This window comes from Frieseomelitta varia, unplaced genomic scaffold (genome assembly GCF_011392965.1).
Source record: "Frieseomelitta varia isolate USP_RPSP 00005682 unplaced genomic scaffold, Fvar_1.2 scaffold_314, whole genome shotgun sequence".
Taxonomy (NCBI): Eukaryota; Metazoa; Arthropoda; class Insecta; order Hymenoptera; family Apidae; genus Frieseomelitta; species Frieseomelitta varia.
Window position 1 is genome coordinate 15445 of NW_025110051.1, and position 19911 is coordinate 35355.

The window sequence follows — 19911 nt, forward strand, 5'->3', positions numbered from 1 at the left end:
GAATGTGTGAAAAAAAAACAATATATCTATATATATATATATAGATATATATAAAACGATAATAAACAGAAATAAGATATTCAAAGATCTCTATTATATTTTACTCTCATAGTATCAAACTTTTTTTTTTTAATAAAAATTAAAAATTGCGATTTCTAAGTTGAAATATTAACAAAGACGTACATACGAGCGTACTCTGTCAAAAGTACAGAGTAAATGCCGTAAAAGAATTCTTGTTAAATAAGGAAGTTAAGCCTAACTAACGTTGCACGGCGACACCGTTGCAAGTAAATGTTTTCTTTTGTATAGGCGAATATGCTCGTTGACAAGCACACAGTTGAAAAATTAAGCCTTTTTTCCATAATTTGAAATGGAAATAAATAAAATTTCTCTCTGAAAGTTCTGTTTTCAAATATTCAAAAAAATTCTTTCCAAAAAATTGCAAAGTCAAGGATCGAACGAAAAAAAAAAAAATATAATAATAAGTTATTCGTATAGAACATATTCTACGTAAATCATTGCGAAATTTGGCCTAAACCGAAACCTACTACTACTAAAAAGAGAGAGAGAGAGAGAGAGACACGAACACTCTGCAACTGATTTTGAGAAGTCTGACTACTAACCAACGCGATGAAAGAGTTGGACATTCCCTCAGCTGTAAATCCTCGGCAACATAAAAAGCTTCTCAATTTACGAGCGTGCAAAATCATAAAACGAATTCTACGAACCGTGGCAGAGTAGAATGTAGAGTTTGAAATCTGTTGAATGAGCAAATCAAGATTTGCGTTGCAAATCCAAAAATTTGATGACTAAATTTTGAATTCTAGATTTCGAATCCTCAGTTTTGAATTTTAGATTCTGAACTTTGAATTCTGGATGAATTGCGAGTTTTAAATTCTGAAACTTGAGTTTTCAGACCTCGAGCTCTGAACATCTTGAATTCTTGAATTTAAACATTAAATTCTGAGATACAGATTTTAAATTCTGATCTTTTATTTCTGAACATTGAACGCCAATGAACGTTGAATCTCAATGAATGTGTAATCTCCGAATTGTAAATTCATATCTCTAAACAAAAAAATCAAAGTCAATGCACTAAACTCGACCTAAACTTTGAATTGACAATCTGCTGCGACAATCAACTCTCAAAGGATTCCACCAAATCCTCAACACCGAAATCTGAATCACAAGTATTATGAAGTCTATAGCCCGAAGCTTAAACCCGTCATAAAATCATGACTCCAAATCGTGAACCGCAAGATCGAAATTATAAAACCTAAAGAAGCCTACAGCTTTAACGAGCTACGATACGCGTGATCTAGTCATGACTCCAAATCGTGAATTCCGAAATCTACATTACAAGAAATATTAAAGTCCACGGCCTGAAACCTTGAACGCGTCATCGAGTCACGTCTTCAAATCGTGAACCGCGAGGTTTAAATTACAAGAGACTTAAAGTCTACAGCTGGGAAGTTGAATGCGTCGTCAAACCACGAATCGGAGCCGTGAGTTTCGAAATCTAAATTACAAGACAGCTAATGTCCACAGCCCGGTGCTTAGACGAGTCATCGAGTCGCCACTCTAAACCGTGAACACCAAAATTTAAATCTAAAATAAAATCTAATTATAAGTAGTCTGTAACTTTCATAACTTTGGTTTGGTTTGGTTTGGTTGTCAAGCTAACAAGGGAACGTGCAACGAGCTGGAAATGTGCTCCTAACTGAAATTAAAATTAATGAAATAGCAGGCAGAGAAGAATGGCGCGTTCTGATGGTCTGTAGGAAAGATCTTCGAAAGAAAGATCTTCGTGCGCGTTCGTAATAGCCCAGGGTCTGCGATTGCCTCCACTGCAAACTGGTCTGGCCGTTACCACTGGCGGTGAACACCGCTTCGACGTGTTGCACAAGCGTTTGGTACTCCATTCTACAGCGAACCGAGTCAGTTCTCGGTGGTACTGCGATCGGGCCACTCCGCCACCGCGATACCTGTTTCCTCGCTGTCATTTTTCGGTCATTCTTCAACTACCAACTTTACTAACCACTCTACGGTGGTGCCGAGTCGAAATCTCATCGACACGTTCTGAAAGGAATTTTCACGCGGCAAGTGACAACAAGGAAAACCGTGCTCTTCGTTGGAAAGTTCTTTTATTCCGTTAAAAGAGAAACGTTAGGCGAAGGGAGAATTATTATTACAACTTCCGGGATCATCGTTGGCGTCGAGGAGAGAACAACGGGGAATGTTCCAAAGAGAGACGAAATTTTATCCGCTCCCCTATCTCTAGTCAATTCGAGTTGGTTTTTGATATTGAAAGTGAAGCTGGCGTAGTAGTATGAGATTTATTGAATGACTGACTATGGGGATGACAGTGAACGACAGAACGGTGAGATTTAATTGAGTCGAGATATCGATTCGGTGCTGGTTGTTTGCTACTGAGGAAGCTGCTCTACTCATCTTTGATCGGAGACACCTGCGTCGCAGGTTCGTATTCGTTTTGAGTTTATGGAACGCTTTTGCGAGCAAAAAGGAAGAATGAGGAAAGATGATTGTAATATTGGGTCAATATTACGAAAGTCAAATTCTGTTGTGTCAAGGTCTTACTTTATTTCAAACGTGATAATTGTTTAAAGGTTTTCTTCAATAATTTCTTCAATAATTTAATTAAATTAATTAATTAATTGATTAAAGCGTAATAGAAACGGGAGCTTTGGAAATTTATAATCAACTATAACTTTATTATAATATATGTTATTAATTGTAATAAAACAACATATATGTCAACATGTTAATTATCATATTAATTAATAATAATTAAACAAATATAATGATTGACGTAATAAAAATAATGAAAATAAAATTGAAATATTAAAATTATAATACAATATACTCGTACCAATGTTAAATATAATGATGAAAATAAATGAAATAATACTAACTAAAATAGAAATAACATGAACATATACATAGTACATGTATGTAATTACTAACTCATGTACAATCAAATTCATGTATTATACAATTAGAGCAATATATTTATATAGTATAGTAATTTTAAATATTTTTAACTTTAAACTTTAACACCTGACAAGTCTGACTGAAATCACAGTAATATATCATTTACCTCTCGTAATTAAACAGCAATCCTCTTCGCATTAACCATCACGAAGAAAGAAATGTTGCATATAATGTTATGTAGACGGTTTGTTACACACGGATGTTACACACAAAGAACTGTTTTGTACAAAGAAATGGAAATACTATATACAAAATGTAACTTTGTGCAAGAGAAAAAAAGAAACGTGGAAACAACCGAACAGACTTCTATCCAAAATATATGTTATATATAGTTGACGTTGAAGTTTTATACACAGTTCAGACGTAATTCTGAAATTTTTATTACAGGGTGTGTACGCCCAAGTTTGCATATTTGATTATGGATTACACCAAACATTACGCAATCGCGTAGTTTATTGCTCCGTGATATGTGTACGATGTAAGTGATTAACGAAAGCACGTAACGCTGTTAAAATTTAACCAGCGTTACTTAATAGTAACGATGTAATTCGAACTTTCCAACAATCATGTTGGAACGGGATTCCTCCGGAAAAACGGAAAATTAAATAATAGTAGTTTCTTAAGACAGAAAATTAAGTAATAAAAGAACTTTCTTACGGCAGAAAGTTCGATAACAATGCCGGCTTGAAAATACTCATTAGATAGAAGATAGTTCATTTTACGCCGCTAATATAAATATATTGTTCAGTTTCACACTTTTAAATTTCTCATAAATAAATAAAAATTCAGTCTACTTATTATACACGTATACATACATGTATGTTATTGTGAATTAATTTAAAATTCATTTTTATCAAGGCCACAGAATTTTCAAAAGAAACATCAAACTTTCAGTAATTGATCTGAATTTCTACTGCTTCGTTATTGTTAAAACAATATAATTACTGTAATATCAGCGTAACGTCAGCAAAATTTTGACCTTCAGCAGAGGGAGTTTAGTAAAGACAAAGTTTTATACCACGTGATGATTTTTTCACATATTCACGTGTACACATACGTATATACAAACACAGAATGATTTTTCACAATTATTCTTAATGCATCTTACGTTTCTCGCTATTACAATCAACACTTTGTAATTGCTGTTTATACATAATTACGCGATTAAAGACTTATAAAGATTAAACACTTACGAATGAATGTGCCATTTGCGATTGCAAGTTTCACGTCTGAATGAAGTCACAGTAAAAATGAAAAAGAAAAATCTATTTCTTATTTAAATTTTTTTTCTTTTCATATTTAAATCAACATATTAAGTAGACAAATCAGCGGACAATAATATACTGTAATTCAAATGTTCCAAAATATTCCAAACCATATGCATAACTTTTGGAATGAATTCAACATACAGAAATAAGAGATAATAAGATTTATATGTTAATAAAATCTCTAAAGTAACAACTTCATTTTTATACTTTATCGATCTTAAATCTTATTGTACTCCACGAAATAAGTATACAAACATAGGAAATAATGAAATCTATGTATCATAAAATACAATTTTAAATACTTAGTTAACTTTAGTTATTTTGTTGATCTTAAGCTCTATTGTACAGAAAATAAGTGTACAAAGGTAGGAAACATTAAAATTTTCTATGAAATACATATATAAAAATAAATTTTACATATAAAATCTTTAAATTATCTCTCTCTTTATATCTCTACAAACTTGAAACTCTATAATCTCGTAGGTTGAAACTCGTATCAATAATTTTCATGTAATAGATCTTTAGATATAGTCTTTAATCTTTTTTTCAAATCTTTGATCGTTTTTCATTTATTCTTATGAATCTTGATAAATTCAACGTTTCTTGGTAGTTGTTGTACTTCTTCGTCAGTTCAAACGATCGTCAGTTCATTATTATAATTCCAAGTATAGAATTAGCATTTTGACGCAAACTATTTGCAATCATATATATATATATATATTGTTAAAAGCTTTGGCTAATCATGGTTATTATATTTTTTACATCATTATTTACATCATTACGTCGATCCATCGAGTTCCTTGAAAAATTGAGACGCACATCTCCTCTTACGTGCATACATATGTACATACATACATCGTGCACGTTGGCAAGTAACGTTTAATCAACTATTTATATTTTGCACTTTGCTCTCCTGATTAAACACTAATCATTACAGCTTAATGGTCAATCACAATTCGTTGGAGTATAAAGCAATTATTTTATTAACTGTAACTAAATCGCGAACATTTATGCTAATTTACACTTTTATGAACGGTAGATACTAAAAGAAATGAAATCTGAGCAAAGATTTGAAACGTCATAACGATGAATATTATACTGATTTTATATATATTTTTACTGTTTAAAATTTTCTATAAATGCAGATGCACGACCATTCTTTCAATTGCAGTTGATATTTAAAGACAAATTAAAATTTTTATGAGTACAACTAAAGAAAAAGAATCTAGAGAAATTTGCTCAACTTGATAAATACGAATACTGTGCTATATTTTATGTATTTTTATCTATGCGACCTTTGCAGTAAAATTTTAAACTTTTTATAAATGTACCCATAATTGTACAAATATAATGCACATCAAACAAACAAACAAACAAAGGATAAAAAGTTGACAGTATATTTACAGTTTAATATTTATTTATTAATTACTTATTCTCAAAAAATTCAGAATTTTTTCTGGACATTGGCAACAATTCTGACGGATTTTTAAGCATATTATTACGTGGAAAATTTGAAACTGAAAACAGAATACATCTGTTGTAATAATTGGTAAATAAAACAAATTTTTATTTAATTATGTCGCCTAATAATAACATGAATAATATAAGGATTAAAGAGTAAGATTTTCAGACTTTTCCAAGTTCTTCACATATCTGAATTATTAAATATCCGATGGGATAAAAATACAAAAGTGTAACGTGAAACGTTCGTGAGACAAGAACAACGATAAACAAAATGTCAAAAATAAAAATAAATGTAAAAATGTTCATAAAAGTAAACGTAAGAATGTTTATAAAAATATAAGTATTGTAAAGATTCGCAGTCAGACACAGTAGATAATTCTCACAAATTCTATCACAGGAATTTGAGAATAAAATCTTCTTCGAACTTTCCATTATTATTAATATTATTATTATTATTATTATTATTACTATTATTATTATTATTATTATTATTATTATTATTATTATTATTATTATTATTATATTAGGATATTTGACGCGGATTTCTCTGAATATCTTCGTCTCTTTGCTCGTTGCAAAAGATGCGTCTATCTAAGGTTACGTCTAATCACTTTCCATTTCTTTGGACTTTCGAGTGGACAGTTGTTTTTCAATGAACTTGCACGTCGGCCTCCAGTCTATACTAAGAATTGTTTGACAAGTCTCTCTTTCTCTCTCTCTCTCTGTGTCTCTTTCTAGACTCTTCCAATTCCTTACATTTTTTGCAATGCGTTCAGTAATGTCCTTCTTTATAATTTCCATAGGCAATTTTCTCGTTCGAAGGTAGGACATCAAAAATTATATCCACAAGTTTTTACTGAATAGTTTACCTTGTATTTAATAATATTCTAGATACTGAGTAATATTTCTCTAGTAGACGGGCAAAGTAAGTGAGTAGTATAAATCAATTAGTTTGCTGGAAAGCATTCACTGTATTAAAATTTAAAACGTTAGTAGCGTAAAATCAGGTTAACAGAACTTTTATTTAGTTTTCATGAAAATTGAAACATATGTGTATGTTTCATTTGTGCTTCGATTATAGTTCGAAATATACATAATTTTTTTTAGGAATAATGACTTGCGTCATTTGAAATTGTGTTATTGTGCCATTGGAATTTAATTCTGTTGCCTATCCGTGAGAGATTTATCAATTTAGTTGACAAGCCTCTCTCTTTCTCTTTCCACTTTGTACCAGTTATTCGTATTTTTGCAATATAGTTGTTTTCATATGTACTGAAGTAATTCCTTGTTCTTTGTAAAAGATCAAAAGATTCCAAGTCTTTCATTTAACAATTTTCAAGAAACTCGAGACCATTTCACTCATTTTCTTGTCCACTTCCATTTCTTTAAATTTTTAGGCAGTAGTACTATAACCGAAATATTCTCTTTCATAACTTTCCTCTTGAAATTTGTATTACTCTCTAAAAGATCAAAAGTCAGAGTCCCAAGCTTTTTGCGAAACAATTAATCCTTTACTTTCCCAATATTTATTTTGCAATAGTTACCTTTATAACTTCATTAATACTTAATCATTTTCCATTAATAATTTACTTGGTTAATAGTTAATGATTTTCCAATTCAATTTATTAATTTTTAATTTAGTAATTTTTTTATTCTCTGTTCGTATGAAGAAACATATAGAGTAAACCTTTCGTAAAAAGAATACACGATTTTAGTATACTGTTACAAGTATACTGTTACAAATATCTTATAAAATTATCTTGTCTTATAATACAAAACGTTGTTGCATAAATTACAAAAAAATGTACAAGCTCTTTCAAAGATTATAAATATTTCATTAAAGAAGTAATATACGATTTCACAAAAGAAGAAAAAATACGCATCGAATGCTAACTGACACTCAATTTTTTCATTGAAAATCACATCGAGATTAAAGACTAAGAGGTTAAAGACTTATAATTTTAGAAATTAATAAAGAAGTTAAGTTAATAAATAAATATAATACTTCATGAAAATGAAGGTTGTTAGAATAATAAAAATTATATAAAAGGACATCTATAAACCTTGTAACGTATGTGACATAATAAATTATTATGATATTAATTTATGATTTTATACTATATAGAAAAAGAAAAAAGTGAAAACTTGATGATTTTGACAAATTGATATCTTGATAAATAAATGTAATATTTCTCCAAAATACGATTTATCTTGCAATTAATGAAAAAAAAAAAAAAATGAAACTGTACAAAGTGTACTGTACAGTGTCTTTTGTGAACGACAGAAACGAAGGACATGTTTTTTTTTTTATAAGAAAGACACATTCCGTTATAGAAAAGATGAATTAATAAGTAAATAATAATATTTTACAAGATTACAATTTATTTTATGATATAATGATAGAAACAGTTCTTTTACAAAATGTACGAAGACCTTCATGAATGACTAGTCGGTCATCGACGAAATATCAGATGTTTAAGTCAAAACAGGTTGCGTCACACTTGTTAATACCACGTAACTTTTAACGAGGTCAGTTTGAATGAATTTCACGATGATCGCGTTTCTCCACCGTGACGTCTTGTAACTTTAGGCCGAGCACATCCGGCAAATCTTCCAAGCGAAAATACGATGATTTGGCGGAATTGCTTTCGTAAACGGCGTTGCGTTGTAATATCAGCCCGAATTTTGGTTGTGCAGGAAAACAAGAAGAAAGCGTACGTTATATCATAAATTCCACATGATTTCGCTGAAGAATCAGACTATATAATTCTACAACAATTTATAGGAAATTTCGATCGTATTTTATACCTATGTATGTCATCATACATCTTCACTCAAAGATCTCAAGGCAAGTATTATTTATTTCGAAACTGGAAAAATCAAATAATACTTTGTACAACAGAGAATCTATTGATACATCACAGGGATTGTATTATAAAATGCACGTGCTATCGAAAAAATTCCATTATCCATAGCGATAAATAGTGAATATTAAAAAGATTTTCAAACAGGAGCATAATATACGTTCGACGTATTATCAGATTATCATTCATCAGGACAATATTCTATATTTAAAGGACAAAACAAAACTTAAAATTAATCTTACGTATTTGACTCTGTATACATACATACATACATACATACATACATACATACAGAGTATATATTTCAATTCATTTTTTAAACATTTTAGTTCATCTACACAATTATCTCCGCAACTATTCATTATTAGAAAGAATGTTTGAAATAAAATTTTTGCATTGTTTTAGACTTTCAAAAAAATGTAAAAAATGTTGCATTGCTTAATAAAGTCTTTACTATCAATGTTATACAGTCAGTATCAAATCTTCAGAACGAACAAAATTCACCCATGAAAGTGAAAATTATCTAAAAATATGATACAGCCTCCGAACCTTTCTTGAACAAGCTGCAGCCGACAGGCTCTTCTTTGCTTTCGATCGCCCCGAGACCTTCTCGCGTCCCTGAAAAAGATCTGTTCTGGGGACGGGACCGCGACCAGTTCTCAGAACCGAAATTGCCCAATGCGATAGTTTCCGAAAAAAGAAAAAGAAGACTCTCCCCGGAGGAAGAGCGCGGAGGAGAATGAAAGAAAAGGACATACATACATACATACATACATACATACATACATACATACATACATACATACATATATACCAGGTCGATTGAACGTTCGAGGACGTCGAGACTGACAAAATCAAGGAGAACGCGCGGGCAACGAAAACCAATTGAATCCGTTCGAAACCACTTTCTTCAGTTGACTAGTCCAGCCGGAGATAGGTGAGAGTGAGTTTGTTATAAAAGTTACATCACTCGACGCAAAAGATCACGTTGATTATACTTGTATGAACGATCCTCCGCTGCTTCGGTCTTCTTTCTTTCGATTCCCCTCCGGGCATTTATTAATGTTTGAAATCACGATCTCGAGAAAATATGTCTGTTAATGACGAGTGAAACGTGCGAAACATAAATTTTGGTTCCATGTTTGAGCGTAAACTACGTTTAAAATTCAGAAAGGAAAATTATAAAATTACTTTAGTTATTTGAGTATTTGATTAGATGATTTTTAGGATATGAAAATAATGAATGTCTTTAGTTAACGTTAAGTTAAATTTTGTTTAGCGATTGTTGAGTATTAGAATTGTTAGATGTTTTCAGAAGATTAATCCACGTATGTTAATGTTGAATTTTGATGATGAGTGAAGCGTGCGAAACATATGTTTTGGTTCTTCTAAGTATGTTTAAATGATTACATTTAATTACTGGAAAAAGAATTTTCTTCTCTAAAAATTATTACATTTAAGTTGTTCCTTTTGGAGGTCTAATTTTTATAATATAAATGTGACGAATGAAAGAAGAAGAAAGATGTATTTATACATTTAGTTGTTTAATGTAAAATGTTTAGTAGATGTTTCTAGAAAAGAAATCTTGATCTACTTTAAGACATCTGTCAATGTTGATGACGAATGAAACATTAATAATGGAAACTAATAATAAATGACATAATATATATATATATATATATATATATATAAAGTTTACCCAAAAACTATTAATTTTTCTTTGGAAATTTCTACATGTTCTTTGAGACATGTAACGCTGATAAAAATTCTCAAATAGAAAATGATAATATTTCTTTGTCGCACATCTAAATTGGTAAGAATTTTCCAACACTTTTAACGCGTTTAATAGCAATAACAACAATAATTCAAACGCTTTTTGTACCAAACTGTCTGAGACTTGAATCTTGAACAATCAGTTTTGTATAAATATACATGGCAATGCGCATAGTGCACATGGAGATAGACGATGTCGTGGTTAACTTTTACCTGGTTGGTGCCTCTTACTCAGTTGCTATTTCAACTAGGAAGTACATTCATCTTCGTCATTGTACGTTCGTCAAACTTCATCTTTGAAAATTTTTAAGAACCAACTTCTGAAAGTGATTACATTACTCACAACGAAGTGTAATTTACTCGTGTCACGAGTTGTAATATCAATCTTTGTGATTTTTCAGCAAAAACAAGAATATGGAAATGTATTCGAAAGATTGAGACGAATGCCGGAAGAGGATAATAAATTGTCCAATACACACACACACACACACACACACACATATGTTTTTTTATTGACATTCATAATATTTATTTCTATATCAATTTAAAAACAAAAAAAAAAATCAGCTTAATATTCTTTATCATTGTCTACAATATTAATTTAAGTAATACATTACTATCTCATCGATATCTTATAATATCAATTTCGAATTAATTAGCAACTCTTACAACAGCAACTTCTCGGTTAGTCTAAACTTTTGACCAATAATATAACGAGTCGAGCCACTTTCATAATCGTTGAAGAAAAATGCAGTAGGTTCTAATCATTCTTTCTTGTCAGAGTAGCGATCAGAGTAAACGCGTACGTGAAATGGTTTATCGATTATGTTATAAATCACTTTCACGGAAGTGCTAATTGCTTCCTTTGCCGTAGAAATGGAGGACGCCAATAATACATCGGAAGCACCTCCCGCTTCCTTGGAACTGAAAACTCGAAGACCTCCCCTTCAAACGCAAGTCTCGACTCTGGACACGAAAAAAAGACAAGCGGTGTATGTGAGAAGAGCCTGTAAGAAGTATGGCCCGAAAAACAATCCGAATATTATTTTGGATGGGCTAAACATGACTGTACCGAAAGGCACGATGTAAGTTTCATAATTAACGCTGTCTCCTATAAAAGTCTTATACTTTTTTATTACTAGTAAAGATTTGTTTGCACTAACAACCGTGTTATAATGTACAATGTGTTGATTATGTAAGTTTTCGTCATCAATCAACTTCTTTTTATACTAAAGTCTTTTTTCATTTTTTTCATTTTTCTACCTTTTAAGGTTGACTAAAGTAACCAACTCGTTCTTGGAAAAAAGTTTTTGAATTTAGTCTAGTTGTCGGTATAACTTCTAAACTTTAGTAACTTCTTCTTTGCTCCTTCGAAACTTTAGCAACGAATATCTCGTATACCAAACTTTACCATAAATCAGCAGAAACATGCTGAAGCAGAAATATGCAAAGCAGCTTCTTACTATTCTTGGCTTTTTTCTCCGTCTTTCTTTCTCTTCTGCTTGTTTACAAAAAAAATGATTCCACTGTACTTTGACGTAAAATAATTCCACAATTATACGCGTTCGCTGATGCTTCTTTTCTTTCCGAATGACGAAGCAGTTCTTTATGCAAATAGCAAGCTGTTACTTATAGATTGTAGAACGTCATACATATGTCCATTGAAAGGAAAGAAAAAAGAAAAAAAAAAAAAAATTAAAATGTTGCGGATATATTTTAAATTATTGATGGACATAGGATATATGTAAGATATATGTGATTATATAATATAGTTTATTTTGTAACACTTATCGTCATTGTACGATACAATTTTAAATATTTATTATACGTCATGCGTTATTCTTAAATATTTATTATGTTTCTATTTACAATAATATAGGACAAAATTAATAACATTCAACTAGCAATGACACATATATAGACACATATATTGAATATAGAAACGTATAATGATATGTGTATATATGTATACAATATAATAGAATATACGTATTTTCAGATACGGTCTGCTCGGTGCGAGTGGTTGCGGAAAGACTACGTTACTTTCTTGCATCGTGGGTCGAAAGCGTCTGAATTCCGGTGAGATCTGGGTGCTCGGTGGTCGACCAGGCTCCAAAGGATCGGGTGTTCCTGGTCCACGAGTGGGTTATATGCCGCAAGAAATCGCGTTGTACGGCGAATTCTCCATAAAGGAAACGTTGATATACTTCGGCTGGTGCGCTGGTATAACTACGCAAAAAGTTGAAGAAAAAATACACTTTCTTGTAAAGGTAAGTCTCGATTGAGATTTTGTTTTAATATCCTGTGTACGTGTGATTTAAGACAAGTAAACGTTTAATGGCGATATTTGAGATTATAAGTAAAAAAGTTTCATTTTAATTTACGCAGATCGACAGACGAAGAAAAAACGATACCATTTTACGCTTTGTTTTTGCGCTATAGAATAATTAAGTGATTCAGTAGAACTCATTTGTTTATGCATTTGTTAATTACTGCAATACGTAAGAATGACGCAATGATTTAACGTGTGATCAATCGACGTTAGACTTTTAGAAAGAAGTTTAGAGTTATTTAACTGTAGCTATATATCGCTATTTTTAAAATGTAAAATTCATACTCTAAATAATGATAATAAAATTGATATTCTAAAAGTTGGTCTCGCATTTCGTAATTAATTATTGTACCGTTTTTGCAAGAATTATCCTTTGCGACAAAAATTTCAAGTGAAACATTTCTCGTGTGTAGTAAAATTATCAAAAGTCTGCTTATACTATTAAAAAATTTCATATTTTTTCCTGATAATTTCATGAACACAATTTCTAAGCATAAAATACTAATTCATTCTTGCATTCAATCGTTGTTGCATATAGCCACACTGTTAGATCGCAAGTTTCACTCATTTATGAAAAATTTCAAGATCAGAGAGTGAGATCTGACCACGATAACTTTTATTTATTCTATTTGGTTACGTTTCCAAAAATATGAAAGCGCCTACTAAAAAGGTCTGCCTAGTTTAATTTCAACTCTTCAAATATGAAGCAACATGCTTATCTTACGCGAATCGTTTCATCAGTTCTTGCAGCTTCCATCGGCAAATCGTTTCGTGAAAAATTTGTCAGGTGGTCAGCAGAGACGAGTGTCTTTCGCCGCGGCTCTTGTCGCTGATCCAGAATTAATGATTCTGGATGAACCTACAGTGGGTGTAGATCCTGTTTTGCGACAAAATATTTGGGACTATCTCGTCGACTTGACGAGAAACGGCAACAGGACCATCATGATCACCACCCACTACATCGAAGAAACAAGACAAGCTGGTATCATCGGTTTGATGAGAGGTGGTAAGTTATTGGCCGAGGAATCGCCGACGAAATTAATGGAGATGCACAACGTGGACAGTTTGGAGGAAGTATTCTTAAATCTCAGCAAAAAACAAAATATGGGTCTTCGAAGAAGAAGCAGCATCCTCAGCAGTGTTACTGGTGTCCCCCCTGAAGATGTATGCATGTCTTTACGGTCGTATTCTTTCTTTAAATCTTTGTTTAGAATTTAAAACTTGTTAAAGACCGATGTTGCGGTACATGGTACATTTCATTTACAGTTTCTTTTCTTCAATCAATTTATATTATCAACGTAATTTTTTCATATTTTTCAAGACTATGATTATGACTGAAAAAGACTTTATGTACAAACTTGCTTGATACTTTTTTTTTTTTTTTTTTTCTTTTTTGCTATTGCCGTATCTTCCACCGAGATTCTTTACGAAATTTGAAAATCGAAAAGTGTTTGTAACGTTTAAAATCAATCAATCCTTTATGAATCTCATTTTTGCGCCCTTCCTTAATTTATTATCAATCCTTTACGAGTTTCGTTTAAAGTGGGAAATTGTCGGTTTTTATCAATCTTTAATAAATATTCTCTGAATCTCGTGAGTTGTTAACTCTAGAACATACATTCGTATACATTTTGGAATTGATGTTTCACTTGGGTTTATCATTTGTTTAGACTGCGAATGACGAAATGAGCGGAGAATTCGGCGACAACGTCAGTGTTTCTAGTCGAAGGAAAAGCATTGTCATCGATCATTCGAGTGTACGTTTCAATTTCTTGTTTCGATCATTATTTATTTCACTTCTTCGTTTCTTATTTACATATTAATTTGTGCATTAATTTGGTATACAGGTGTTGGATATGCCACCGGAAGACGAATCTTCCAAGACGTCAATGATGGTTGATCCGATGCACATGAAAGCACTTTTATGGAAAAACTTCCTATGGATGTGGCGAAACGTGGGGTAGGTGGAAGTAAAATCCTAATTAAAAATAACTAAAATAACTAACTAGATAAAACTAACTAGATAAAATAAATAGAAACGAACATAGGAAATTAGAAAATTTAATACGCTTAAAACAAATGGACGCTACAATCTCCATATTTACAATAAAATACAGTAAAAAAACTTTTCTCTCATATTATCAAACATATTCTGAAACTTGACACATCATTCCAAAAATGCAAAATTTGTTTCTTCATTTATTTCCTGTAAGATCAGAAAATCGATTAAAGCTCATTTTGAATGCGTTTAAAAAACAAAAAATTACAATTTTCAGCAAATAAATTAACGCTAGAAGGAGTGATCAGAGTGATCGATACATAATTTTTCATGGAAATTGTAGATATACAACAGTATATTTTTAAAGATTTGTATATTTTTCTTGAATTTTTTTGAATTGAAATTTCGTCTATGGATATATCTAATTTTTATAAAATATTATACTATATAATAAAAGTACAATGAGAACATACTTTTATAGTACTATCTAGTTATTTGTTTTTATTATTTTAAAATTTTTGTTGATATTTTACTTATCTCAACCGTTTTAAACTTATTTATTTATGAGAATAAAAACGCCTGTCGTCGATAATCACCGTGACAGTCAACATCGCAGATATACAATATGCAAATTTAAATTTTCGCGTATATCATTAAAGAAGATAGAACCTAAATACAGATCTTCTTGTCGCTTGAAATATTATGACGAATTCACTGTGCTGATAGATATATTTTTTTATATATAATATGAATACAATACAACTCTTTAAATTTCTTATAAATAAATGCAGAGTCTTTTATGCTGTTTTACATTTTAAATTAAAATTTTATATTTGTTCTTTCCAGCATAATGTTATTCATCATCGGTCTACCAGTCGTTCAAATCGTTCTATTCTGCATTTCCATTGGCAAAGATCCGGAAGGCCTGAGAATGGCAGTAGTGAACTATGAATTGAACAGCAACATGAAACATTGTATGCCAATAGAGGGCTGTAATTGGACTATGTTAAGTTGTCGATTTTTACAACATTTAGACAAAAGTCATGTGGATCTTATATCATACGGCACTGAAGATGAGGCTAGAGACGCTGTTAAAAAAGGCGATGCCTGGGGTGCCATAACATTTCCGTCGAATTACACAGATTCCTTGGAAGTGAGAATAAATGATGGAAAATATGCCGATGATTGGAGTATAGATTACTCTAATGTAGAAATCACTATGGATATGTCTAGTGAGTTTACGACGAAAATTTTAGTATAATTTTCATTTTAAAAGTTTAAGCTTAATCTATGATAGATCCATGATAAATTGAAACACCACGTGTTTCAATTAATGCAATAAATCTATTATTAGAAATCTCTCGAGTACTGTAGTATCTGAATACATATTAATAAAGGTCACTGTAAGTGATTGTTAGACACCAGACGTTTATATTCGGACTTCATACTTTTATAAAAATATTTGAAAAGATGTAATCTAGATAGAAATTTATCTGTTACATACTAGGAGAAGTTACACATTGGATATTTTATATACTTTTTCATATCATGTATATTCGTGTCTTAAAATTTCGTCTCTGGTGATTAATTATGAAATTTCATGAAAAAAAGAGAATTTTTTTTTCTTTTTTAGATCAGCAAATTGGCTACCTTCTTCTAAGAAAGATTTATAATTCGTACGCAGCATTTGCCGAAGAAATGTCAGAGATTTGCAATTACAATAAGAAAATGGCAAATATACCGATGCTGGTAAGTTAAAAACGAAAAAAGAATTATACCGAGACATATATATATATATATATATATATATATATATATATATATATATACACATACACAAATGTAAAATATATATTTTTCGATTTGCAGTTTGAGCAGCCAATATATGGCCCTATGGAACCAAATTTTACCGATTTTGCGGCACCCGGTGTTATTCTAACGTTAGTATTCATCACTTGATGTTTCCTTGTTTGATAATATTACATTATAATTTCATAAAATTGTTGCGTTACAATTTAACAACGCCATCTTTATTAAACTTTGTATTTCTCCTTAAACAGAAGTTTCTGTGTTACAGAATAATTTTCTTCTTATCGGTTGCACTCACTTCCGGTGCCATGTTGATGGAAAGAAATGAAGGTCTCCTCGAAAGAAGTTTAGTTTCAGGTAAATAAAAACAAAAGCTGTTACGCGTAAAAACAATCAAATTATAAATTTTGACAATTGATTTTTCAATAGGTCTCACTGGAACGGAAATTCTGTTTGGACAAGTTATAACACAATTCACGATAATGATAGGCCAAACAGTAATGGTTCTAATAGTCTCGTTCGCAGCTTTCAATATCACTTGCGAAGGTAATATCGGTCTGGTCGGACTACTGACTGCCCTTACTGGATTGTGTGGAATGTGTTTCGGTACGAATCATTTTAATAATCGTACTAGCTATCATTACTGCGGGTTTCCACATACTTTGAAATTTTTATAAACATGAATAAAGAGGGGCCTCAATAAAAATTTGTTTTACAACATTTTTATATATTATATTTATATTTTTATTTAATATATATACATTTTGTAAATTATACTGCATATTCTATACGTATGTTTTATGCATTTTTACATCTTCCAATTTTTCATAAATTTTTCATGAATAATTTCATACAGAATCCGCAGTCTTAATTATTACTATTCGTTCGTTCAACTGATCTCCATTTTTAGGATTCGTCATTGCATGTTTATGTGAAAACGAGAGGACCGCTACTTATCTCGCTTTGGGAGCTTTTCTACCCATTGTAATGTTATGTGGAATCATCTGGCCTGTCGAAGGAATGCATGATCTATTAAGATTTATTAGTTACACGATGCCTCTCACAATGAGCACAGAATCAATGAGAGTTATACTAGCTAGAGGATGGTCGATGTCGATGTCAACAGTTTACAGTGGCTTCATCGCTACATTTTGCTGGATATGCATTTTTATGACTCTGTCGATATTGTTGATCAAATTTAAGAAAGGATAAGAATCTCTGTTTAAATTACAGATTGTTGTACGACTCAACATATTTTATAGCTATGAAATATATCGTACAAAATCTACAGCCTAACATAATTCGATGAATCGTATGTACGTTATACGTTATACATAGGAAAATAAATGAAGGATATTACACACCGAGGATATTACACACTTTTTGTTGCTCAACGTTGCATTATAGTTGTTATATATACTTGTATATATAATACTATTATGTATTACTATTAACATATATAATATTATGGAATTGTGACGGTATTATTTGTACAATACAGTTGTAAGTAGGCGTAACGTAAGCGTAAAGTTGTAATTACGCAATCTTTTTATAATGATTTTAAAATCTGAATCATTGATGTAGAATACAGAATAACCAATGACCTCTTTTTTTACGACTCATAGCAATGTCGTACTATACAAATGCAAATTAAAGTATTTTGCTTCTATATAAATGTATTTTATAATAAACGGATGTACACATGAACGTGTTAGAAAAATGTTACCGCATAATAAAAATCGGCGAATATTATTGTATAAAAAAATATTAAAATTTTATTTCAAATAATTCTAATAAATCTTATAATATATTATAATATTCTCATCTACATGTATAAAATCGCATCTTATTTATCCTTCTTATTTTACAGATTTTGAAGGACACAAAAATTGTTCGTGCAACGTTTTATGGATTCTTTCTGCTTTTTGTATCCCAATACCAGGACAAAGAGCTAGTGTATTCGGCTGCGCTTGTATTAATTCACTTAATGTACCAAAGGTGGATAAAAGAGTTGTGGCATCTGTTTTATTAACTGATCGAATTGTTGTCAAGGCATTCATTAACTGAAAAGAAGGAAAAAACAGATGTAGAAAGAATTATAATTCTCTGATTAATTACAATTATGTTCAAACTATATTATACATATACCTTTTGATATGGTGCTGTATCACTGCGCTCCATAATTGCATCAGGCGATTTATTTTCATAAATCTTGTATGTTTCAATAATTTTGCCTGCATCTTCTGCGCTCCATGCCAACATTAATGTTAAATCAGCAAGAATGCAAATTCTTGTCAAATGCTTCAGAGCATGATGAGGCTCTGGCACATCTACCTATGATATTTCACATTTCTAATACAGTCTTTTACTATTATGTACATGTAACAGTAAAAATTGAATCGAACCTGTACTAAAAGCACCCTCAAGTTATACATGTGTCCTAATGCCTTCAAACGTTCATGGATGTAGTCAGGATTAAGTTGATGATAACGTATAGATAAAAAAAGGGCGCAAGTAGTCTTTCCCATAACATAATCTGGCACAATTTCAGAATATTCCCAAGGGACGTTAGTTACAAATTTTAATAGTGGATTTCCTTTCTAAAATTAAATTACATATGTAAAGAGCTCGGACAGCATATTATCAAATAATAAAAGATCTTGTATTGCATCGTACTTGCTTCAAATTGACTAATAGTGTATTAAATTTTGAGGAATCCGTGGCTTTGGAGGGTCCAGGTACTGGTTCATTGAAAAATTCCGACTTCGTTAATTCTCTAAATGCATCTGTGAGAAAATATTGGTTTTTAAAATATAATTAGATTTATATCGTTTACATTGACACAATAATATAAAAAATAACTCACCTTTGAAAGAATCAATTTTAGTTTGTTTAGATGGAGACACTTCATCATCAACTTTATCTTCTTTCATTGTTTATATTTTTCTTCAAACAAAATCTGTTGTTCATCAATTAAAAAGAATATATTCTTAAGAATATATTACAGTGTAATAATTATATGTTATAACGAAGATGAGTAAAGATACATTTATAGGTTAGAATTGATAGTAAACAAAACAATGATAAAACAACAAAAATAAATCTTTAACAATCAAATTGTACTTGATGCAAGAATGATATTAATAAACAAATTACAATGAATTGAATGTCAATGAATTGAAATTATTGTTAAAAAGAATCGTTAAATTGGTTATGTGCCGTCTTTTATTACGAATAACATTGTGTCATGTATGTACATCTGTTGTTTATAACATTTTCATTGCAAACCTTTATCTGCATATTAGATTAACGTAATTGTTAACATCGTTAACTACAAAAACAAAAAATAGTATTTTTTATTTTTCCATTGGTAACACTGACAATTGATAA

The 19911-nt window shown here is 30.9% G+C and overlaps 2 protein-coding genes across 2 annotated transcripts; one reads left to right on the forward strand and one right to left on the reverse strand.

The window, feature by feature from the left end:
* Positions 1-1909: 1909 nt before the first annotated feature.
* Positions 1910-18309, forward strand: LOC122529892 (ABC transporter G family member 20). The gene is made up of 12 exons (XM_043656399.1): positions 1910-2478; positions 11256-11466; positions 12381-12651; positions 13455-13877; positions 14384-14470; positions 14561-14673; positions 15559-15944; positions 16346-16461; positions 16582-16652; positions 16790-16878; positions 16951-17127; positions 17432-18309. The coding sequence occupies exons 2-12, from the start codon at positions 11258-11260 to the stop codon at positions 17731-17733; spliced, it is 2244 nt and encodes a 747-aa protein (XP_043512334.1). The 5' UTR covers positions 1910-2478; positions 11256-11257; the 3' UTR covers positions 17734-18309.
* Positions 18310-18351: 42 nt separating this feature from the next.
* On the reverse strand, positions 18352-19896 carry LOC122529894 (DNA excision repair protein ERCC-1). The gene is made up of 6 exons (XM_043656405.1): positions 19810-19896; positions 19388-19480; positions 19198-19307; positions 18927-19121; positions 18670-18855; positions 18352-18584 (listed from the first exon to the last, which is right to left on the reverse strand). Exons 2-6 carry the CDS (start codon positions 19452-19454, stop codon positions 18381-18383), a joined length of 762 nt encoding a protein of 253 aa, XP_043512340.1. The 5' UTR covers positions 19455-19480; positions 19810-19896; the 3' UTR covers positions 18352-18380.
* Between the last annotated feature and the right edge of the window lie 15 nt (positions 19897-19911).